Source organism: Amblyraja radiata, chromosome 28, assembly GCF_010909765.2.
Source record: "Amblyraja radiata isolate CabotCenter1 chromosome 28, sAmbRad1.1.pri, whole genome shotgun sequence".
Classification (NCBI taxonomy): Eukaryota; Metazoa; Chordata; class Chondrichthyes; order Rajiformes; family Rajidae; genus Amblyraja; species Amblyraja radiata.
The window spans coordinates 21,602,089-21,628,000 of record NC_045983.1 but is presented as its reverse complement, the minus strand read 5'-3'; the positions used below and the strand labels follow the sequence as shown (position 1 = coordinate 21,628,000).

General features: G+C 40.7%; 1 protein-coding gene across 1 annotated transcript in view; it reads left to right on the top strand.

Annotated features, from left to right (window-relative positions):
• The window catches only part of tmem132e (transmembrane protein 132E), a 185,712-nt gene that overhangs the window by 67,877 nt on the left and 91,923 nt on the right, over positions 1-25,912 (top strand). The window contains exon 3 of the mRNA XM_033046046.1: positions 15,395-15,538. Within this exon, the coding sequence (XP_032901937.1) occupies positions 15,395-15,538 (144 nt within the window). The remainder of the gene's footprint in view (positions 1-15,394; positions 15,539-25,912) is intronic.

The following is a 25,912-nucleotide window of genomic DNA, read 5'->3' as shown; positions in this document are numbered from 1 at the left end:
CATTTATATACATTTTGGTTTCACCAATGTGGAAATTACAGCTGGGTTTATACATAGTCCCCCATTTCAGGGCACCATAATGTTTGGGACATATGGCTTCACAGGCGTTTGTAAAGGTGTGTTTAATTGCCTCCTTAATGCAGGTATAAGATAGCTCTCAGCACCTAGTTTTTCCTTCAGTCTTTCTATCACCTTTGGAAACTTTTATTGCTGTTTATCAACATGAGGACCAATGTTTTGCCAATGAAAGTCAAAGAAGCCATTATGAGACTGGGAAACAAGAATAAAACTGTTAGAGACATCGGCCAAACTGTAGGCTTACCAAAATCAACTGTTTGGAACATCATTAAGAAGAAAGAGAGCATTGGTGAGCTTACTAATTGCAATGGAACTGGCAGGTCACAGCTGATGACAGAAGAATTCTCTCTATAATAAAGAAGAAAACCCAAACAACTGTCCGACAGATCAGAAACACTCTTCAGGAGACAGATGTGGATTTGTCAATGATCACTGTCTGCAGAAGACTTCATGAACAGAAATACAGAGGCTACACTGCAAGATGCAAACCATTGTTTAGCTGCAAAAATAGGATGGCCGGGTTACAGTTTGCCAAGAAGTACTTAAAAGAGCAGGCATAGTTCTGGAAAAAGGTCTTGTGGACAGATGAGATGAAGATTAACTTATATCAGAGTGATGGCAAGAACAAAGTATGGAGGAGAGAAGGAACTGCCCAAGATCCAAAGCATTCCATCTCATCTGTGAAACAACGATGGTGGGGGTGTAATGGCCTGGGCATGTATGGCTGCTGAAGTTACTGGCTCACTTATCTTCATTGATGATACAACTGCTGATGGTAGTAGCATAATGAATTCTGAAGTGTATAGACTCATCCTATCTGCTCAAGTTCAAACAAATGCCTCAAAACTCATTGGCCGGCGGTTCATTTTACAGCAAGACAATGATCCCAAACATACTGCTAAAGCAACAAAAGAGTTTATCAAAGCTAAAAAATGGTCAATTTGTCAATCACCCGATCTGAACCCAATTGAGGATGCCTTTTATATGTTGAAGAGAAAACTGAAGGGGACTAGCCCCCAAAACAAGCATACGCTAAATATAGATGGCTGCAATACAGGCCTGGCAGAGCACCACCAGAGAAGACACCCAGCAACTGGTGATGTCCATGAATCGCAGACTTCAAGAAGTCATTGCATGCAAAGGATATGCAACAAAATACTAAACACGACTACTTTCATTTACATGACATTGCTGTATCCCAAGCATTATGGTGCCCTGAAATGGAGGCGACTATGTATAAACACTGTTGTAATCTCTACATGGTGAAACCAAAATGTATAAAAATGGCCTTTATTAAAATCTAACAATGTGCACTTTAACCACATGTGATTTTTTTCTCTTACAAATCTCAAATTGTGGAGTACAGAGGCAAATAAATAAATGATGCGTCTTTGTCCCAAACATTATGGAGGGCACTGTATATCCTAAGTTAGTGGTCTTTTATGCTTTTTAATATTAATTTGATGGCAGTCGTGAATTTTCACATGCCCGGCCCAAGGTGAAATCTTGTTTGTCGTCAGGTTTTGTTTGTGTGTTCCCACCTGCAAGTCAACACACAGGTCACCCCCTCTGCTCTTGGCCAGAGAACTTCCTGCAAATTGCAAAGTCGCACCAAATTCTTTACTTGTGTATCTGTTGATTATTTCTTCGAGCTTTTTTGCTGCAAATGCCACATTTTTTACAATCACTCAAGGATTTCTGATAATGTTTGGTTAAAATTACTCTAAATAATATCAGTTATCCTGTGAGGTGCCACATTAATATGTATGAAATCTATTTTCATTCATCAAATGGCCATTTTTTATTCAGAAATACATTTTGTTTGCCGTATTGTCACTTTTACCCTCTGCATATTGTCTCTGCTTAAAAAGATTTGCATTTAAAACAATATGATTATTCCTGAGGAAGGAGGAGGTGTGAGAGTGCAGTGTGGGAATTTCATAGACTACACTTCTTCCCACCCTTCCTCCTATAAAGACTCTATTCCCTACTCCCAATCTCTCAGTCTACACCACAACTGCTCCCAAGATGAGGTGTTTCATACCTGGTGTAATAGCAATTTCAAACTATTCCAAGCTTCAGCTTTCCATTGCCGTTACTACACAAGCAGGGAGGAGTAATCGTACACAGCCGTTAGTAAAAACGAATCCTCCAGTCAATTTTTCCAGTTTCATTGATTTTAATTGAAGTGAACATACGAGATCCTCTTTATTCTCATACAAATTGTAGCTTTCTGTTCTTACTATCTGAACTGGTAAAAAACTATATTCCTTCTCTCCTGCTTGCTCCAGTCGATCTGACCACTCCCAGTGGTTTCACTAGCCGCATCCGATGTAATTGCCTTTAAATTAAAGTTAAAAACTACCCTCTGTGAGTGAAATTAAAGTGAAAATCTACCCTCTATCAGTGTAATTGAAGCTAAAACTGGAACAAAGAATCTGCCTGACGCCGTCAACTCGACCTCGCCACCTGCGCTTAGCTGAAGTATGGAAACTTCAAAAGCCAGCGCAGGAGATCGTGCGTAAACGAACAGCTACTGCATTAGGTTTTATTGGATAGCTGCATTATGCTGTATTGATAAAGCTGAAAAGCTTTAAGGAATAGCTTCTATGGGAGAAGGCTGTATTTGGAAAAGCTGAGAAGCTTTATTTTAAAAGGCTGCATTAAGCTTTTTGGAACGGTGTCGAGATAAGCAAGGTTGCGTTAAGCTATCAGAAAAGCTTCGAGATAAGCCGTATTGAAGAACGATTGTTACTGTGGAAACAAGTACGGTGACCGTGAGAATCTCTACGATATCTATGTTTTTAATTCCCGTTGGTTGTTTTGAATTCCAGTCTGGAAGCATACGTCATTACGTAACCACGTTATTACGTCAACACGTCTTAAAGGGATAGTCACCAGTATGTCTGAAGCTCAGCCACAGGATGGTAATGTTGGACAGCAAACTACATACTCCTTTGCTGAAAGTGGAATATTACAGAATATTTCAAATGTCTCAAGACGAAGATCAAGTCACAACTCTAGTTCTTCATCATGTGCATCTTCAAAGGCTGCTCGCATAAAAGCTCAGGCAGAAGAGGCTGCTCACCAGGTATGCCTTGAACAAAAAGCATGAGCTTGAGGCACAAGAAGAACAGTTGATAGAGGAAGAACAATTGAAGAGAAAGAAGGAACAATTGAGAGGAGAGATGAAAAAGTTGGAACTGGGGACATAGTTGGCAGCAGTCAAAGCAAATATCAATGTACTTGAGGCCAAGAGATCAAGAAGAAATGGGCACACATTGGGGCGTTGTCCACAGATCGAGGCCAAGGAGCATAGAGAAAAGATGGACTTCTAAAAGGAGAAGGAAGTCTGCTTTGGAAGTTTGAAGAAAGGACACAGGGCCAAGGACTGCAAGAATCTTATGACTGGTGATGTGTGCAAACAAGATCATCCTGAATTACTTCACACTGAACAGAAACACACAGAGAAGAAGCCGGAGCATACAGAACAGAATGAGAAGCCAACTGTGAGTGATGCTATTTCCTCATCTGGGATGTGTGCGCAGCGATTGGGGGCCGGTGAAGAAACCTGTATCTTCTCCATATTACCAGTACAGGTAAAGAGCCGCAAGGGTGACACAGTGTTGCAAACATACGCATTTTTGGATCATGGAAGTTCTACAAACTTTTGTACAGAAAGCTTGATGAGAAGGCTGAACATTACAGGACAACATACTAAGATTCTCATGAATGAAGAGAAACCTGTGTTCAATCATCACATCTCAGGTTTGGAAATATCTAGTCTGGTAAAAGACGATTTTATACAACTATCTGATGTGTTCACACATAGACCATGCCTGTTACGCATCGAAACATTCCCAAGCAGGAAGACCTGAAACAATGGCCTTACTTGAAGGGTATCTAGATTCCCAAAATAGACTCTGGCATTGACCTACTCATCGGAACTAATGCTTCAAAGGTATTGGAACCTTGGAAGTTGGTCAACAGCCAAGGGGATGGACTATTTGCTGTGAGGACCCGATTCAGATGGGTCATCTATGGTCCCTGCGTAGAGACAACGAGAGCAGGGATGAGAATGGCTACCCTGCTGCTGCTGTCAATCGAATATCTACTGTAAACTTGGAAGAGCTACTGGTCATGCAATACAATCACGACTTCAGTGAAAGAACCAGCAAGGAAGCAGAAGAAATGTCCAGAGAAGAGGTAAAGTTCTTGGATATTATGAATCATTCAGTAGAGATGATAGATGGACACTATTGTCTAGACTTATCTTTCAAACAAGAACGCATCAGTCTGCCGGATAAGCATTGCATTGCAGTGCAGCGCATCCAGAGCCTGAAACGCAGGTTTGGTAAGAATAAGAAATTTCATGATGAATATACATCTTTCCTCACAGAAATGATTGATAATGGTTATGCTGAAATGGTACCAGTGAACCAGCTAAATCGAAGTGATGGAGAGCTCTGGTACATCCCACGCCATGGGGTTTATCACTCAAGGAAAGGGATCTTGAGGGTGGTATTTGACTGTGGGGCAGTCTTCAAAGGAACATCACTTAACTGCCAACTGCTGTAGGGTCCAGACCGTACCAACTCACTCATTGGAGTTCTCATCAGATTCAGACAAGAAACGGTTGCTCTGATGGCTGATATCAAAACAATGTTTCATCAGGTCAAGGTATCAGAAAAGCATATTGACTATTTGCGATTCCTGTGGGGGCCTGAGGGTGATGCACAGCAAGATCTTGTAGAATACAGGATGAAGGTACAGTGACATCACCAAGTTGTGCAAACTTTGCATTAAAGAAGACTGCTGAAGATAACGAAGCTTATTTCCCAGCAGAGATCACAAGCACAGTAAAGACCAACTTCTATGTAGATGAATGTTTAAAGTCCATGCCTTCGGAACAGGAAGCAATTCAAATGGCAACGCACTTGACTTCCCTCTGCCAAAAGGGAGGATTCATGCTGTCAAAGTGGATCAGCAACAACCGTGTATTGGCATCCATTCCGCAAGAATATAGAGCCAAGGAGACCAGGGAGTTGGACGGACAAAGACACTTGCCTATGGAAAGAGCACTGGGATTGCACTGGTGTGTTGAAACGGATGTGTTCAAGTTCAGAATTGTGGTACAGGAACGACCTCCAGTTTAAATTCCATTTGGAATATTTTGGAGGACCAAGAAACCAAGAAACCAAGACCATACACCCGACGAGGCATCTTATCCATAGTTGGCTCTATATACGGTCCTTTAGGATCTCTTGCACCAATTACACTGCCAGCCAAGCTGATTATGCAGTAGCTCTGTAAGGAAAGACTCGGATGGGGTGAGCACATATCGCAAACCTTCTCTCAGCGATGAACAGGATGGTTAGCAGAACTCAACAAGATGTCGGAATTTAAAGTGGACCTGCGCATGAAGCCCGCTAACTTTGGTCAAATCAGATTGGCACCATTTTTCAGACGCAAGTGAAAGTGCCTACGGTACTGTTTCATATCTAAGACTGGAAGATTATAACAAAGAAGTGCATGTTGCATTCATAATGGGAAAAGCCAGAGTGGCACCATTGAAGCAAATGACGATTCCCAGAATGGAGCTTACAGCTGCAGTCCTAGCTGTCAGAGTTGACATAATGCTGCAAAAGGAATTACAACTTCTACTGGACAAATCCATCTTCTGGACTGATAGCACAACAGTGCTTAAGTACGTCAACAACAAAAACAAACACTTTCAAATATTTGTAGCAAACAGGATCTCCTTTATAAGGGATGCTACTGATGTATCACAGTGGAGATACGTTGGCACAGAGGAAAATCCTGCGGATGAAGCCTCTAGAGGACTAACAGCAGACCGCTTCTTAAGCAGTAAGAGATGGACCAAGGGACCAGAGTTTCTCTGTAAGCCAGACAGCGAATGGCCAAAGCTTAACCTGGAATCTGCAATCTCTGCTAATGATCTGGAAATCAAGCAAAACATCACAGTGAACGTCATTGTCAAGGATCCATTGGACGCAACAAACTTTCTAATTACCTATTTCTCATCATGGCGTAAGCTGAAGACTGTGGTAGCTTGGTTTCTTAAGCTAAGGGCAATGCTCTTGCTGTTGACTAAAAAAAAGAAAGGAAATTGCTATAGGTATCTTTGAAAAAGATCCTGGCAAACATAAAGAAGAAGTTTGAGGTTTAAGAAGGAACTGCAGATGCTGGAAAATCAAAGGTAGACAAAAATGCTGGAGAAACTCAGTGGGTGAGGCAGCATCTATGGAGCGAAGGAAATAGGCAACGTTTCGGGCCGAAACTCTTCTTCAGACTGAAGATTGAAGAATCACTCAAGAAGTTTGAATGCCAACACATAGTGCATACCTTTTGTTTTTGATAATATGTTAAGCTTTTATAGCACCTTTTAATTTCTCTTGGTAATGGTTTTGTTATATACGTGGAACAATTAGGGGCCGGTGTGTAGGAGTCATTCTTGCTTAAGCTAGTTACTGTTAGTATATTTTATAATTTTGTCTCGATATTTCTTGCAGAATTATTTTGTATGCTTGGGAGTGGGATTTTGATATGTAGATGGGCGTCACATACATCAGATGAGGCCAACGAAACCACTGGGAGTGGTCAGATGACTGGAGCAAGTAGGAGTGAAAGAATATATTTTTTTACCAGTTAATATAGTAAGAACGGATCTGGTATGTTCACTTCTTTGTATTTACAACAACTTCAATTAAAATCAATGAAACTGGAAAGAACGACTGGAGGATTCGTTTTTGCTATCTGAACTGGTAAAAAACTATATTCCTTCTCTCCTGCTCGCTGCAGTCGATCTGACCACTCCCAGTGGTTTCGCTGGCCTCATCCGACAGTCTTTTCAGGTGAGGCAGAGGCTCACTTGCACCTCCCCAACCTCATCTACGTTATCCGCTGTTCCAGGTGTGGACTCCTATATATCAGTGGGACCAAGTGCAGGCTCCGCTACCTACCTGATCTCCCGGTTGCTAAACACTTAACTCCCCCTCACATTCCCACACTTTCTGTCCTGGGCCTCCTCCATTGTCAGAGTAGGGCCCAGCATAAATTGGAGGAACAGCACCTCATATTTTGCTAGGGCAGCGTATACCTCAGCGGTATGAACATTGACTTCTCTAACTTCAAGTAACCCTTGCTTTCCCTCTATCTCCATCCCTTCCCCTTCTCAGTTCTCTGACCAGTCCTACTGTATCCGACTACAGTTTATCTCTGCTTTGATGTTAACTTTTATCAGCTAACTTATATATTCTATATTTTCCTTGATCTTGATTCCCTTTGTCCTGTTTTCACACACACTTCCTTATCTATGTATCTCACTCTCCCCTAACATCAATCAGAAGAAAGGTCTTGACCCGAAAAGCCATCCAATCTTTCTCTCCAGCGATGCTGCCTGTCCCACTGAATTACCCCAGCATTTTGTGTCTATCTTTGGTATTCCCTGCTGAGTAATACTTGACAGTTCAAAAATACTACAAGAAACGTTTGGGTTATTTTCCGATTACCATTCTAATTTAAAAAATACTTGTTCACATATAGAGTTATCCTTTTCCCAACATTTGATTGTTTTTTTAACTCTCATTGTTTTGTTATTTTCTTAAAGCAATCCTGCATTTTCTTGAAGAAAGAATTTCTTTAATCCCCCTCTAATTTCCTGGAATTTCCCTCATCTCCTAGCTTTTGAATTCTCTGATCTTTGATACTTTGAATGTAATTATCTTAAATTCTAAGCTACCACCTTTTGCAAGTAGCAGGTGACATGCCACCTCTTGTTATGTGCCTTTTAATCAGCAGTGCTCAACATAGCAGTCATTGAGCCATTCAACAGTCAGGTATCTACTCAACTGTGGATTTATCACACTTGAGAATACTACGAGTGGTGTTAGTGCCTGCATGAATTAATGTAAATTGTGAGTATTCTATCACCCTCTTCTTATGTCTCAAAGCCTTTCCACATCAATGAGGCACGAGTAAGATACCCAGCACCACAGTTTTCCAATCACCATGCAACTTGTACCTTGGTGTACTGTAGTGATTATGGGAGGAATATGTGTTTGAAAGACCTAACGTATGTGCTGAATACAAGTCCAAAAGTGCATAATAATCTTGGTTGGCTTGTGAATGACCAGTGGAGATCAAGCCAGTGCATGAGGCTGATGCACACTCAACTCAATTTCCGGAGTGATGTGAAACAACCCAAAAATTGTCATTGCGTATTAGTCTGGAGATAATTTTTAATTGCATGAAAGAAAACTAATATGTGATTGAACTATGCCTCTCGTAACTGTTAAGATTGCTGGTGTCAGTGGAGAAACTTAATAAACGTTGTAGCTCAAAGAAGAAAAAGAAAGCCTCACTGGTGAAGACATTTTTTAAAAGGCAAACAACATGTATTTTAAACTCGAGCAAGGAGATAACATTCCTTGCAGAATTGGTGAGGCTGCAGTTATAATAATCAAGTGCAGATTTAGGCAACCCATTATAGAGTAGCATATAAAGCATTCTGATCACTGCTCTCCATGCACTCATTAGGTTATTTGGGAACCACAATAATTGTTGTGTCGATGCTTGAGCAGTTTAACTTTGTCAGACCTGAGAAAGTTAAGGAACCTAATAGTTTTAAGTGTAATTGTTATGAAAATTAGGACAAAGGCTTATAGTATTTCTGTACCGGTGAAATGACAGTACAAGGACATGAATTTAAGATGATGCAAAAAAAATCAAAGTTTGAAAAATCCTATGGTAGGTTTGAAACCTGCAATTCTTTACTATTATTTAATGTGTAGGTACTTATAAAATAAATTTGATTCTTATTTGAGCATGAGCAATATTAAACATGGGAAGTAAAATCTGGTGACTTGCATGGTAAAAAAGACCTGAACATGTTTGATATGACAAGTGACTTGTTTCTGTTTATTGTGATATTGTAAATGTATAATTAGCGCTAATTGTGCTATGGGAATTTGTATATGATATAATAAGAGTAGTCTTTAACCAAATTATATTTCTGGATAGTAAAGCAGGCAGTATAGCAGTTTAAAACTTGGGATAAAAACAGCACTTGTTATATGTATTCCATTGCAATGTTTGTTCACTATATCTGTAATTATGCTGATTGTTTGACTGCCATTTTATTTTATATTTACTGTGCCCTATTGTCTTATGAAAATCAACAATCCATATACAAGGTGCCATATACCAGAAACAGAAGGCACACCCGATCAGATAAACCACTGGGACTTTTTAAGCAGTGGTTCCATTATTTGGGTTATTGTTGGTTTGTTCTAAGATATCAGTGCTTGTTCACAAATAGAATAGAATGCATTTATTGTCATTCAAACCTAGGTTTGAATGAAATATCATTTCTACAGTTTTTTACATTACAAAACAAGGCCCACACTTAACACAGTTTACATAAACATCCATCACAGTGAGTCTCCAACACAGTGAGTCTCCTCACTGTGATGGAAGGCAAAGTCTTTATCTCTTCCCTTTGTTCCTTCTCCCGTGGTCCAGCAGTCCAACTGCAGTGTCGAGACGAACTGGGGCTCCGATGTTAAAGCCCCCGGCGGGCGATGGTAAGTCCTGAGGCCGTTTAAGCCACGCCGGTCGATGTTAGGCCCCGGCTCCATGTCCTTAAAACCGCGATTCCAGCGGGAGAAGTCGCCGTTGCGGAGCTCGGAAAAGCGGCCTCCCACCAGGGACTTGGAGCTCCCGATGTTCCTGTCCACCGGGTCTGCGGCCGGTGCCTCCGAACTCCAAAGTCGGGTCGCAGCCGCACGCCACCACAGCTCTTCCCGCTCCGAAGTTGGCCAGCTCCGCGATGTCAGTTCCGCAGGCTCTGCAACTGGAGCCCCCAGGTTAGTCCCGGCCGGAGGTCGCCACCGGCTCCACGATGTTAGGCCCAACGACATCCGAGACCCGACAGGGAATAGTCGGGTCCCCGCACAGGGAAGAGATTTAAACGGTTTCCCCCACAGCCCCCCCCCCCACCACCACCCACATATACACAGCTAAAAAATAAAAATAAAGACATACATTTAACAACATAAATATCCACTTAGAAAGAGGCAGAACCCAAGATGCAACTGTACAGCACCAATACGTCATTGCTCAAAAGGTAGGCTAACAAAGTTGATCATAAATCATTAGATGTGATCAAGCTGTGATTGAAGTAAATAGCATATGAACATATCAGAGAATAATAATTATCCAAGAGACTATAACTTTATTTCAGAATTTTAATTATCTTCTAGAAAAATGGTTAGTTTGATCTGCAAAGCATATTACTATTGTTAGAAGGAAGGGTGACGTTTTGGGTCGAGACCCTTCTTCAATCTGAAGAAGTGTCCAGACCCAAAATGTCACCCATTCCTTCTATCCAGAGATGCTACCTGGCCCACTGAGTTACTCCAGCATTTTGTGTCCATCTTCGGTGTAAACCAGCATCTTCAGTTCCTTCCTACACATATTACTATTGTGTAAATTAAAACATAGAGGTGGTTTTTTTGCTTATGTTATTGAGTGCTTTCTGTGCTTATCAGTTGTGCAGTATGCCGCTGCTATTTCTCTTGTCTGCTGTCAGAGAATAAATCCTTGTCTTACAGACTGCATTCACCCCCCACTTACTTATCGGTACTTACTGAGTTGTCTTCTATTAAATTGTCAAAGTTTTCTTTGTCAGTATCTTCAACCTCAGCAGAATCAGTGACATGTCAGTTTAGTAGAATTTATTATACCTCCCACTCTAAAGTGTTTGACTTTAAATTCTCCCCTAATAATCACATGCCAGTAAGCTAATTTACATTTTAATATTGACATGTTTTTTCCAAGAATGTATTCTTAGTATTCTTTGAAAGGGATTTGCAATTCATATTGCCCTTCAAGAACAATTAATTTACTATTAGACATAAAAGGATTTAACTCTGACATTTATTTTTAGGTCTTGTCTATTTTGAAGTAAAAGTTAATTTTAAGATTATTTTTATTTTTTGAAAGACAGTGTAGAAAAAGGGGGCTCATTTTTTTGCAATTGAAAATGGCTAAAGTTAGTTACTAAATTGTAACCAACATTTCTTCCAAATAGATTGTTGTATATCAATGATGAATTATGATTTCACAGTAGGAATGTTTTGAGCAGTACTGAACATACCTCTTTATGGTAACAAATGCTTTGACCTATTGTTAGAGTAGTTACAGACTAGGTTCAGTTAATTGTCATCACCTTCAACAATAGCTTACAGTTTAGTTATTAATCATGTTAAAAACCATGTGATAACTCTTTCCTTTCCAAAAGTTTCACAAGTTAAATGAATTTGTGTTTTAAAACAGTATTGCACATATAGCTATGATGAATAATTAATTGTATTAATAATCTAATCTTGAATGGAAAATGCATTGTCAAGCACTGGTCTCTTATATATTGGTGGAACAAATGAGGAATAGTTAACTGCAGACCACCTTCATTCAGAAGGTAGTGGTGATACCTCTAGTGGCCTATCACTTTAATTCTTCATCTTGCTTCCATTTTGATCTTCCTGCCTTTGGCCTCTTGTTCCAATGAGGCCCAATATAAGTTTAAAGAACAGCAACTCATTTTACAACCAAGCACATTATACACCTCAGAAATCAACAGTGAATTCAACATTATCAGATAACTATACCTCATAAGGTGATACAGTGTGGAAACTAGCCCATCTGCCAACTTGCCCACAGCAGCCAACATGTCCCAGCTACACTAGTCGCACCTGTCTGTGTTTGGTCCATATCCCTCCAAACCTGATCTACTTATGTACTTGTCTAACTGTTTCTTAAACGTTGGGATAGTCCCAGCCTCAACTATCTTCTCTGGCAGATTGTTCCATACACCCATCACCCTTTGTGTGAAAAAGTAACTCCTCAGATACCTTTTAAATCTTTTCCCATTCACGTTAAACCTATGTCCTCTGGTCCTTGATTCACCTACCCTGTGCAAGAGACTGTGCATCTACCCAATCTATTCCTCTCATAATTTTATACACCTCTGTAAGATCACCCCTCATCCTCCTGTGCTCCAAGGAATAGAGTTCCAGCCTATTCAACCTCTCTTATAGCTCAGATCCTCTAGTCCTGGCAACATCCTCATAAACCTTCTAGGTACCCTTTCCGGTTTGACAACATCTTTCCTATAACATGGTGCCCAGAACTGAACACAATACTCACCAACGTCTTGTAGAACTGCAACATGACCTCCCAAATTTTATACACAATACTCTGACTGATGAAGGCCAATTTGCCAAAAGCCTTTTTGACTACCCTATCTACCTGCGACTCCACCTTCAAAGAACCATGCAGCTGCACTTATAGTCATAGAGTGATACAGTATGGAAACAGGCCCTTCGACCCAACTTGCCCACACCGGCCAACAATTCTCAGCTACACTAATCGCACTTTGCCTATGCTTGGTCCATATCCCTCCAAACCTGTCTATCCATGTACCTGTCTAACTGTTTCTTAAACGATGGGATAGTCCTAGCCTCAAATACCTCCTCTGGCAGCTTGTTTTGTACACCCACCACCCTTTGTGTGAAAAAGTCACCCCTCTGATTCCTATTCAATCTTTTCCCCTTCACCTTGCACCTATGTCCTCTAGTCCTCGATTCCCCTACTCTGGGCAAGAGACTCTGTGCATTTTCCGATCTACTCCTCTCATAATTTTGTACTCCTAGATCCCTCTGTTCTACAAACCAGAGCCTTACCATTCACTGTGTGGGTCCTGCCTATGTTAGACTTCCCAAATTGCAACACCTCACATTTCTCTCTATTAAATTCCATCAACCATTCCTCAGCCCACCTGGCCAATCGATCAAGATCCTGCAGCAACTTTTCACAACCAACTTTACTATTTGCAAAACCACCCACTTTTATATCATCAACAAAATTACTAATCTTGCCTTGTATGTTCTCATTCAAATCATTGATATCGATGATAAACAGTAACGGGCCCAGCACCAAACCCTGTGACACACCACCCATCACAGGCCTCCAGTCCAAGAAGCAACCTTCCACCACCTGCTTCCTTCCATGAAGCCAATTTTCTATCCATTTAGCTATCTCTCCTTGGATCCCATGTGATCTAACCTTCCAGAGCAGCCAACAATGCAGAACCTTGTCGAATGCCATACTGAAGTCCATATATACCACATCTACACCTCTGCCCTCATCGACCTTTTTGGTACTTCTTTAAAAAACTCAAACCATTTGCATTTTTTATTTGAGTTCTCCAGTTCTAAAGAATGGTCAGAAAACCAATGCTCACTATATTTCTCTTTTCACAGATGCTGCCTGACTTGCTGGGTATTTCCAACAAACGTTTTTGAATATCCAACACCTGGAATGGGTTGCTCCTTCAATTTGAAACACATAGTTCAAATATTTTTGCCCTTTGTTCCCTCTTCTGTCTTCTTCTATTTACATGTGTCAATGTCACCAGGGTGCAGAGTAGAAGCTCCCTTGGACCCCTGCAACACACTTTCAAAACCTATGATATTTACGAGTAAGCTTGAGCAAGGAAACACTGCATCAAACAATATCCTACTATGGGAATATTTTCACTGCAGATCAGCATCAATTTAAGAGCACAATATGTTTTCAAGTGTACATAGACAGTAAAATGAATTTTAAAATGCTGCTCAAGGAAAATTAACCATTTCCCTGAATAAAGTTTTCCTGTGATTGTTCAGTTTCTAGGAGTTTAAACTGATTCCTTGAAAATTCTGCTGAGATGGAAAGATGGAATAGTTTGGATTTGGACAATAAATTTTGATAAAAACGGTGTTATGTCTGAATTCCTGCTTCATTTGCTCTTTGACACTGGATGTCCCCAATAGTGGCTAGAAATAAAGATGCACCATGTTACTTCTCTCCAGTGCAATGCAAATGTAAAACTTTTCTCCTTAAGTGAAATATGATATCAACCATTTGCAAGTCATTTTGCCTGACTTCAACAAGGTATTTCTGGCATTCCTTGTATGATAATTTGTCTTCCATTCGGCTCTTCTGGGAAAACTTGGTTTAATACCCATGTGCTGGTTTAGGACACCTCAAGATAAATCATGCACTGGAGTTCCTAATCTGCATTTCTAGATTTAGAATTGGTTTACTCAGACACTTGTCAAGTGGTTTGAAATTTTTAAAGAAACAAGGAACTGCAGATGCTGGTTTACGGGGGGGGGGGGGGGGGGGGGGGGGGAGGGAAACAAAGTGCTGGAGTAACATCTCTGGAGAAATGTTGTTAGGTGATGTTTTGGGTTGGGACCATTCTCAGACTGAAACATTTGAAATGTTTTCAAGGCTCATCATGTTTGTTAAGTTTGTACAACCACCAGGGGTGCCGCAGTTTTTTCGTCTTTTAAAAATGTTTAGTGTGTGTTAAAAGTTTGTGTAAATGTTCTCCGATTTGTTTTATGTGGGGGGAGGGGGTCGGGGAAAACTTTTTTTCAGTTTCTTACCTTTGCTGGAAATGCGATTGTTTTCCGGGTCGCATCTACGGCTGATCTGCGGCCTACCATCGATGGAGCTGGAGGCCTCCTTGGACTTACTTTGTGCACCACTGCGGGGCGCGGACTTAACATCGGAGCCGATCCCTTGCTTGGGATCGTTCCAACCGCAGCCTGCGGACTTACCATCAAGGGATCACAGTCTCCGGAGAGGCTAGTCGGGAGCTCCAATGAAGCAGAGTCTTGACCAGCCCCAACCAGTCTGATCGCCGGCGCGGGGGAGCTGACATCCCCCCCGATGCGGGAGCTGATCACCCCGATGCGGAGGGCCCGACCGCTAGCTACGGGAGTCAAGATTGTCCCGTCAACGGAAGTCTTGAGGCCCCTGACCACGGGAGAGCATAGAAGGGAAGAGATTTTAACTTTTTTTCGCCGATTTTGTATGACCGACTTGGCAATGAAATTCCTCGAAAGTGGCAAAATATACTTGGCAAATAAAGTATTATTGTGATTGTGATTGATTATACCACTTTCTCATACTACTTGCTCAATAGTAACAATGAAAATATTCTTGATTTCTGTGTTTATTACAGCTGCATTTGAATTGATGCATTGATTGAATATTCTGGCTTGGGTTGATCAGAGAGATTTGTAAAATGGATTTATTCAAGATTATTGTACGAATAGGCGCCATTTTGACATATTCAGAATCAGTGATGTCTTTGGGCATTTCACGAACCTTGCAGTGGTGTGCACATGTTAAGAGTTCCATTGTCTTTGTACAACTGAATTCTTCATTTAATATATTGCAGGGTGAAAGCCAAAAAAGGAGTGAACCTGAAAAACATGTGGCCTAAAAAACCCGAAACCTGGCAATTGACATCAGAAATTGTGAATGGAGGAAAACATTCCACAGCCACAGTGGAGATGAATAGAAAACAAGGAGTCTTCGACGGGTGAGAAAAATTTCTGCAAATATGTGGATTTGCCATGTATCGTGTTTTAGCGTGAATTTCTATTGCATTTTCCTCACTATTGGTCACAACATTGACAGAAGAGTTGCAGAAGCTTATACATTGCTGACCAGATTTGTTGCAAACTTGTTTCTATTGAAGTTAACTTTTTTAATGAATGAGGCAAGATAAGAATAAGGAAAGGTTTATTCTGTTGCTCATCACAATGATCTTTTAGAAAGTTTTAAACACTTTAAAATGTAATTACTGGAGAAAATATTAGGTGACGTTTTGGGTCAGAACCCTTCTTCAGACTGAGTGCAGTAGGGGGAGTGAAGACTGAAGCTAGTTAACGGACTTTTAGTGGAGGGGTGGGGGTAGGGATTGTTTTTAGAAGTTACCTAAAATTGGAGAATTTAATGTTCATACCGTTGGGTTGTAAGCTGCCCAAATGGAATATGAGTTGACGTTCCACCAGTTTGTGTGTGAATTCACGATGACAATGGAGGAAGCCAAGGACAGGAAGGTCAGTATGGGAAGGGGAGTTGAAGTTGTTAGCAACTGGGAGATCCAGTAGGTATTTGTGGACCGGGCACAAGTGATCAGCAAAACGGTTGCTGAGTCTACACTTGGTCTCGTTGATGTATGGGAGTCCACATACGAAACACCGGATGCAGTAGATGAGGTTAGAGGAGGGGCATGTAAATCTCTATCTCATCTGGGAGGACTGCTGGGATTCCGAAAGATAGACAAACTCTGCCCTTGAGCATCTGGGGGAAGAGGGGGCAAGACCAGAACTCTGGGACATGGAAGAGACGAGTGTGAGGGATCCATCTATGCTGCTTGACCTGCTGAATCTGTCGATCTTTGCTATAAGCCAGCATCTGCAGTTCCCTTTTATTAACCAAAACAGTCTTCTCTGTGTGAAGCTACAGGACACGGGAATGGGCATCAATGTGTCTTTACTATGGAGAAATATATGAAGACTGAATAACCTGGGACAGTTAATGGAAATGTCTGTTGCAGAGATGCTGAATGCCCCAAGGCATATTAAGATAGCTACATCTCTCGGGCCTGATCAGATATATCCGAGGACACTGGGAAGCTAGAGAAGAAATTGAAGGCGTCTTGCCCGATGTATATGAGTCATCGTTAGACATGGGTGAGGTGCCAGAAGACGGGAGGGTGACTAATGTTGCATTTCTATTTAAGAAAGGCTGCAAGAAAAAATCTGGGAACTATAGGCTAATCTGTGGTAGGCAAATTGCTGGAAAGGGTACCGAGGGATAAGATATATATGCATTTGGTTAGAAGGGCTGATTAGAGATATTCAACATGGTTTTGTGCATGGGAGATCATGTCTTATGAATCCAATTAACTTTTTTGAAGAAGTAACCAAAGTAAGGTTGATGTAGATTTATGCTGTAGATTTATTTACGTGGACTTCAACAAGGCATTTGATAAGTTTCTGCATGATAGGCTGCTCTAGAAGGTTCAGTCACATGGGATCCTGGGAGAGCTAGCTGACTGGATAGAGAATTGGTGTTGTTGGAGGAAGCAAAGAGCGATGTTTTTCGGATTGGGAGCCTGTGCCTAGTGATGTGCCTCGGGGATCAGAATCTGGAATACAATGCCTGTCGTTGTGTTGGGAGGAGGTTCCATTTAGGTGCTCAAGAAGAAATTACTTAAATGATGGAGAATAATTTGTAAAGTCACAGAGAAAGAGTTGATCCGTGGAAGTAAAAAGTTATTCTGGTAGAATCAAGAAGATGTGTGACTTGTAAGGGAACCTGCAGGTGGTGGTGTTCCCATGCATCTGTTGCTTATATCCTTTGTGGTGTGCTTTTATCCTTTGCAGATATGGTAGCAATGTTACAAAATTTTGAGATTTTAAAAATCAAGTCTGTAATTTATCCCATCAGATAAAGCATAAAAATAAGTTTAATTTGACATCTAATTCACTTTCATATCTCAAGTATTTAAAAAGTTATGGCCATTTTCATACTCGGAAATGAGCATCTTGTTCCCTATTGATTTTCTATGGACATAACAAAAAAGTTGTGATCGTGAACAGTCAAAAGCCCATAACTTTCTTAAAAATTAAGAAAACTGAATGAAATTTTCAGTTATCATAGATTGAAGCATTCTGAAACAAATATAAAATAATCTTACTTGGATGACCTGAAATTAAAGCATATAATTAGTTAGTTACCTAATTGTAGCTAATTTCAGACTTCAATTACTAGATCTAAACATCTATCCATTTCTTAATAAATGATTAACATTTTTAAATAGCCTAAATGTCCAAATAATATTCACAAATAATTCACAATAAAACATGATTTTTAAATCTCATTTACATTAATTTATAGGCCAAATGGAAGGAATTCAGTGTTCAATTGCTGTAAATAAATGCCCATTTAAATCAGCTTTCCAGTGGGTCCCTGTGGAACGCGCTGGTTTAGAACGTTCACATTGCGGTAGATTTGTGCCTCAAATGCCGAGAAAAATACTGCGCGATATAATGGGCCCAAATTGAGCTACTCGCAATATTAAATTTTGTATAAAAGGATCTTTAGAAGCCCTTTTGAATGTAAAAATATACAACCTAACTTCTGCAATTTTCTTTATGAGACCCTGCGGTTGCTGGCGCTCGCGGGTTTAAAGATTGATTTTTAAACTACTATAACTATTATTCAAGGCCTTTAAACCTAATAATAGCTTTTGCGACGGGGTCTTCCAGCGATTTTTCGTTAATAATTAACTAGGCTGAACATCTTCGATTTGAACAGCCTAGAGAAAATCGCGTTTTAAACCCGCCCCCTCTAAACGGCGCCAAAATCGCGCACACCCACAGCGGCAGATTTTCAAAGACGCTTCAGGTAGGCTTTGCAACATACCTAGATATGGGAGGTGTTGTTGGTGTAATCTCAATGAATGACTGCAAACCACTTTGTAGATGGTAATATGCTCAGTTGGATAATAATTTCTTGAGTGACTTTCCAATGTGCTTCTTTGAAAGCCAAAGTAAGTAAGCCAGAGGACAAAATGAAAGTGGAATGGCAAATTAATGTAAAATGCAGCTTGGTGCTTGGGGTCACTCAAAACTGACATCCTTTGCTTGTTTCCAAATTTCACCCAATCCACAGACGTAGTACTCTTTTTGGCAGTATAGTAACTCCAGCTAACACTACCTTCAAACTATTTAGCTTGTCACAGGGTAACCAATTTACTTATGGAGCTTTATTATTTCCCTTTGGGATGTTTATTGTAAATTATGTTAGGTGCCAATTAAATTTCTGCAGGGATGATATATCCCTAACTAGGAATGTTGTGACCCAAGGATCAGGCTGTCAAACTAAGGGATAGAACTGAGATGAGAAGAAATGTCTTCACCGTGAGGACGATGAATCTATAGAATTTTCAACCCACATGCATTGTGGTTCCTCAGTCAGGGAATATTTTGAAACTAGAGACAGGTTTTTTCATTTCAGGATATCAATATTTATTGGGATTAGTACAAAAAAATGACCATGAAGTAAAGATTAGATATGATTATTGAACAATGGAGCAGGTGAAAAGCTTTCTTCTATTTCTCTTTGTTATGTTCTTACGACCAAAAGTGCGGTTAACCCATAACATTTTTAGTTGTTCAATAATTCAGTAGTAATGAGTTTACTTGGAATGCTGGCCACTATCCTTTTAAGCTAAGTTCTTTCATAAACCTGTCTTTTTTTCTGTGCAATTAACTTTACATAAATTTAAGACTTTGTTTTCAGACTGTGGAGCATTGGAGGGTGCGTAGTAAACTGATGGAAGTACATAGAATTACTCCCTCAGTGGATATATCAAATAGTAGAGGGTATAGCTTTAAGGTGAGATGGCAAAATTTAATAGAGATTTAAAAGGCAAGTTTATTTAGACACGGAATGGGAGGTGCCTAGAACACAGTGCCAAGGAAAGTGATGTATGCATATACAGTGCCCTCCATAATATTTGGGACAAAGACCATTAATTTATTTATTTGCCTCTGTACTCCACAATTTGAAATTTGTATTTGAAAAAAATCACATGTGGTTAAAGTGCACATTGTCAGATTTTATTAAGGGCCATATTTATACATTTTTGGTTTCATATGTAGAAATTACAACTGTGTTTATACATAGTCCCCTATTTCAGGGCACCATAATGTTTGGGGAACATGGCTTCACAGGCGTTTGTAATTGCTCAGGTGTGTTTAATTTCCTCCTTAATGCAGGTATAAGAGAGCTCTCAGCACCTAGTCTTTCCTCCAGTCTTTCCATCACCTTTGAAAACTTTTATTGCTGTTTATCAACATGAGGACCAAAGTTGTGCCACTGAAAGTCAAAGAAACCATTATGAGACTGAGAAACAAGAATAAAACTGTTAGAGACATCAGCCAAACCTTAGGCGTACCAAAATCAATTGTTTGGAACAACATTAAGAAGAAAGAGAGCACTGGTGAGCTTACTAATCGCAAAGGGACTGGCATTCCAAGGAAGACCTCCACAGCTGATGACAGAAGAATTCTCTCTATAATAAAGAAAAATCCCCAAGCACCTGTCCGACAGATCAGAAACACTCTTAAGGAGTCAGGTGTGGATTTGTCAATGACCACTGTCCGCAGAAGATTTCATGAACAGTAATACAGAGGCTACACTGCAAGATGCAAACCACTGGTTAGCTTCAAAAATAGGATGACCAGATTACAGTTTGCCAAGAAGTACTTAAAAGAGCAACAACAGTTACGTTGAAAAGGGTATTGTGGACAGATTGGATGAAGATTAACGTATATCAGAGTGATGGTAAGAGCAATGTATTGAGGAGAGAAGTAACTGCCCCAGGTCCAAAGCATACCACCTCATCTGTGAAACACCGTAGTGAGGGTGTTATGGCCTGGGCATGTATGGCTGCTGAAGGTACTGACTCACTTATCTTCATTGACGACACAACTGCTGCTGGTAGTAGCATAAAGAATTCTGAAGTGTATAGACCCATCCTATCTGCTCAAGTTCAAAGAAAGTTCAGGACCTCCAGGGTTGTTATCACCGGTTTGCTTCCAGTTCCTCGTGCTGGCGAGAGCAGGAACAGGGAGATACGGGACCTGAATGTGTGGCTGAGGAACTGGTGCACGGGGCAGGGATTTAGATTCTTAGATCACTGGGATCTGTTTTGGGGTAAGGGGGAACTGTACAAAAGGGACGGATTGCATCTTAACAGGTGTGGGACCAGCATTCTGGCAGGCAGGTTTGTCACTGCTACACGGGTGGTTTTAAACTGAATAAGGGGGGTGGGGTGTCGAATGGGATAGTGGAGGATGGAGTTAAAGGGAAAGGGTTTCTTAAATGTGTGAGCGTAGAGACAGAGGGGTGTAAAATGAGGGTAGAAGCAATAGGTAGCAAGGTGAAAAGTAAAAGTGGCAGGCCGGCAAATCCAGGGCAAAAATCAAAAAGGGCCACTTTTCAGCATAATAGTATAAGGGGTAAGAGTGTTGTAAAAACAAGCCTGAAGGCTTTGTGTCTCAATGCAAGGAGCATTCGTAATAAGGTGGATGAGTTGAATGTGCAGATAGCTATTAATGACTATGATATAGTTGGGATCACGGAGACATGGATCCAGGGTGACCAAGGCTGGGAGCTGAACATCCAGGGATATTCAATATTCAGGAGGGATAGAGAGAAAGGAAAAGGAGGTGGGGTAGCGTTGCTGATTAGAGAGCAGATTAACGCAATAGAAAGGAAGGACATTAGCTTTGAGGATGTGGAATCGATATGGGTAGAGCTGCGAAACACTAAGGGGCAGAAAACGCTAGTGGGAGTTATGTACAGGCCACCTAACAGTTGTAGTGGAGTTGGGGATGGCATCAAACAGGAAATTAGAAATGCGTGCAACAAAGGTAAAATAGTTATAATGGGTGACTTCAATCTACATATAGATTGGGTGAATCAAATTGGCAAGGGTGCTGAGGAAGAGGATTTCTTGGAATGTATGCGGGATAGTTTTCTAAACCAACATGTAGAGGAACCAACGAGAGAGCAGGCTATTCTAGACTGGGTATTGAGTAATGAGGAAGGGTTAGTTAGCAGTCTTGTTGTGCGTGGCCCCTTGGGCAAGAGTGACCATAATATGGTTGAGTTCTTCATTAGGATGGAGAGTGACATCGTTAATTCAGAAACAAGGGTCCTGAACTTAAAGAAAGGTAACTTTGAGGGTATGAGACGTGAATTGGCCAAGATAGACTGGCGATTGATTCTTAATGGGTTGACGGTGGATATGCAATGGAAGGCATTTAAAGACTGCATGGATGAACTACAACAATTGTTCATCCCAGTTTGGCAAAAAAATAAATCAGGGAAGGTAGTGCATCGGTGGATAACAAGGGAAATCAGGGATAGTATCAAAACAAAAGATGAAGCGTACAAATTAGCCAGAAAAAGCAGCCTACCAGAGGACTGGGAGAAATTCAGAGACCAGCAGAGGAGGACAAAGGGCTTAATTAGGAAAGGGAAAATAGATTATGAAAGAAAACTGGCAGGGAACATAAAAACTGACTGCAAAAGCTTTTATAGATATGTGAAGAGAAAAAGATTAGTTAAAGCAAATGTAGGTCCCTTGCAGTCAGAAACGGGTGAATTGATCATGGGGAACAAGGACAGGCAGACCAATTGAATAACTACTTTGGTTCTTCTGTCTTCACTAAGGAACATATAAAAAATCTGCCGGAAATAGCAGGGGACCGGGGGTCAAATGAGATGGAGGAACTGAGTGAAATCCAGGTTAGCCGGGAAGTGGTGTTAGGCAAATTGAATGGATTAAAGGCCGATAAATCCCCAGGGCCAGATAGGCTGCATCCCAGAGTACTTAAGGAAGTAGCCCCAGAAACAGTGGATGCATTTGTGATAATTTTTCAAAACTCTTTAGATTCTGGAGTAGTTCCTGAGGATTGGAGGGTAGCTAATGTAACACCACTTTTTAAAAAGGGAGGGAGAGAGAAAACGGGGAATTACAGACCAGTTAGTCTAACGTCGGTAGTGGGGAAACTGCTAGAACCAGTAATTAAAGATGGGATAGCAGCACATTTGGAAAGTGGTGAAATCATTGGACAAAGCCAGCATGGGTTTATGAAGGGTAAATCATGTCTGATGAATCTTATAGAATTTTTCGAGGATGTAACTAGTAGAGTGGATAAGGGAGAACCAGTGGATGTGTTATATCTGGACTTTCAGAAGGCTTTCGACAAGGTCCCACATAAGAGATTGGTATACAAACTTAAAGCACACGGTATTGGGGGTTCAGTATTGATGTGGATAGAGAGCTGGCTGGCGGACAGGAGGCAAAGAGTAGGAGTAAACGGGTCCTTTTCACAATGGCGGGCAGTGACTAGTGGGGTACCGCAAGGCTCAGTTCTGAGACCCCTGCTATTTACGATATATATTACTGATTTGGACGAGGGAATTGAATGCAACATCTCCAAGTTTGCGGGTGACACGAAGCTGGGGGGCAGTGTTAGCTGTGAGGGGGATGCTGGGAGGCTGCAAGGTGACTTGGATAGGCTGGGTGAGTGGGCAAATGCATGGTAGATGCAGTATAATGTGGATAAATGTGAGGTTATCCACTTTGGTGGCAAAAACAGGAAAGTAGACTATTATCTGAATGGTGGCCGATTAGGAAAGGGGGAGATGCAACGAGACCTGGGTGTCATGGTACACCAGTCATTAAAAGTAGGCATGCAGGTGCAGCAGGCAGTGAAGAAGGCGAATGGTATGTTAGCATTCATAGCAAAAGGATTTGAGTATAGGAGCAGGGAGGTTCTACTGCAGTTGTACAGGGTCTTGGTGAGACCACACCTGGAGTATTGCGTACAGTTTTGGTCTCCTAATCTGAGGAAAGACATTCTTGCCATAGAGGGAGTACAGAGAAGGTTCACCAGACTGATTCCTGGGATGTCAGGACTTTCATATGAAGAAAGACTGGATAGACTCGGTTTGTACTCGCTAGAATTTAGAAGAATGAGTGGGGATCTTATAGAAACTTACAAAATTCTTAAGGGGTTGGACAGGCTAGATGCAGGAAGATTGTTCCCGATGTTGGGGAAGTCCAGAACAAGGGGTCACAGTTTAAGGATAAGGGGGAAATCTTTTAGGACCGAGATGAGGAAAACTTTTTTCACACAGAGAGTGGTGAATCTCTGGAATTCTCTGCCGCAGAAGGTAGTTGAGGCCAGTTCATTGGCTATATTTAAGAGGGAGTTAGATGTGGCCCTTGTGGCTAAAGGGATCAGGGGGTATGGAGAGAAGGCAGGTACAGGATACTGAGTTGGATGATCAGCCATGATCATATTGAATGGCGGTGCAGGCTCGAAGGGCCGAATGGCCTACTCCTGCACCTATTTTCTATGTTTCTATAAATGCCTCAAAACTCATTGGCCGCGGTTCATTCCACAGCAAGACAATGATCGTAAACAATACTGCTAAAGCAACAAAGGAATTTTTCAAAGCTAAAAAATGGCCAATTCTTGAGCGGTCAAGTCAATCGCTCTATCTGAACCCAATTGAGCATGCCTTTTATATGCTGAAGAGAAAGCTGAAGGGGACTAGTCCCCAAAACAAGCATAAGCTAAAGTTGGCTGCAATACAGGCCTGGCAGAACATCACCAGAGAAGACACCCAGCAGCAACTGGTTATGTCCATGAATCGCAGACTTCAAGCAGTCATTGCATGCAAAGGATATGCAACAAAATACTAAACATGACTACTTTAATTTACATGACATTGCTGTGTCCCAAACATTATGGTGCCCTGCAATGGGGGGGGGGGGGGGGGACTGTGTATAAACACTGCTGTAATTTCTACATGGTGAAACCAAAATGTATACAAATGGCCTTTATTAAAATCTGACAATGCACTTTAATCACATGTGATTTTTTTTCTATTACAAATCTCAAATTGTGGAGTACAGAGGCAAATAAAGAAATTATGGGTCTTTGTACCAAACATTGTCGAGGGTACTGTACAATAACAACATTTAAGAAGCATTAAGAATGGCACGGGAACACACAGGGAAGTGCGGCAGATGTGTAATTTAAATAAATTTCATGATCAGCACGGGCATCAAGGGCTGAAGGTCATTTTTCTGTGTTATACTGTACTGTTTCAGATTTTATATCACTAGCTTTAAAGTAAGATTTATTTTTTTATCTTTTGATATTTTACTTGGAGATTATCAATCAATCTAGTCTAATTTACAAGACCTTAACAAGGGTGGGGGTTTTCGTTTGGTGATTTATTTGTCTTTTATCAGTTACTTATAATTTTATATGTAACTATCTTCAATGTGTTCTCTGATCTCTTACCCAATGTAATTGTCCAATCCATATGAAGATTGTAATCCTCCATGATTACTACATTACTTTTCTAGAGGCTCCTCATTTCTTGATTAGCATCCTGTATACCAGTTCTGCTATTACTGTCGACCTTCTAAGTCACGTTTTTGTAGAATTTTGATCAAGGTAATTTTTCATTTCTGTCCTTGTGTCATTCTTCATTATTAAATCAAATCTCTCCTCCATGCTACCAACAGCATCACCACTCACATTTTGTCTGTTATTTGGAAACTCAAGTATCTTGGAACATTTAGTTCCTAATCTTGGAAACCATCCAACCATGCATCATAATGCCTATTAGGTCAGACCCATTAATCTTTATTTGTACCATTAATCTGTCAAACCTTTTCTACAAATGTTCCATGCAATTATATTAAGCACTTTTAATTTTAACATGTTATCATTTTGCTGTAATTTGTAGATGGGAGATGATAAATGACTTTTCTTTTGCCTATCCAATTGTAACTGGAAAACGTGGAATGATTCTTATCCCATTCTGAGGCAATTATCTTCGTTTCTTGCAGATATTGGCACATGTCTGTTAACATTTTTAAAAACTGCCGAGTCTGCAAATCTAAAACAAAAATAAAATGTTTTGAAATACTCAGCAGGTCTGTTCTCATCTGTGGAAAGACAAACAGAGCTAATATTTCATGTTGAAGTACTTGAAAGGATATTAAAGAGGCTCATAAAGATGGAGGGAGGATGTGGGAGGGGTCGGATGTCTCTGATAAGGTAAAACGGGCATGACCAATGGAATAAGACATAAGCAAGTTTTTCTTTAGAAATACAGCATGGAAAGAGGTCCTTAAAGGGCTGTCCCACTGCAGCGACCTAATTGATGAGCTTAGAAGATTTTAGGGGAGTTTGAAAAAGTGTCATGTTGAATTTCTTCTTCGACTATGTAGAAGACCTCCCTCGACTATGTTGAACACTAGCTTCGACTAGCTTAGGGAAAATTGGACACCGAATAG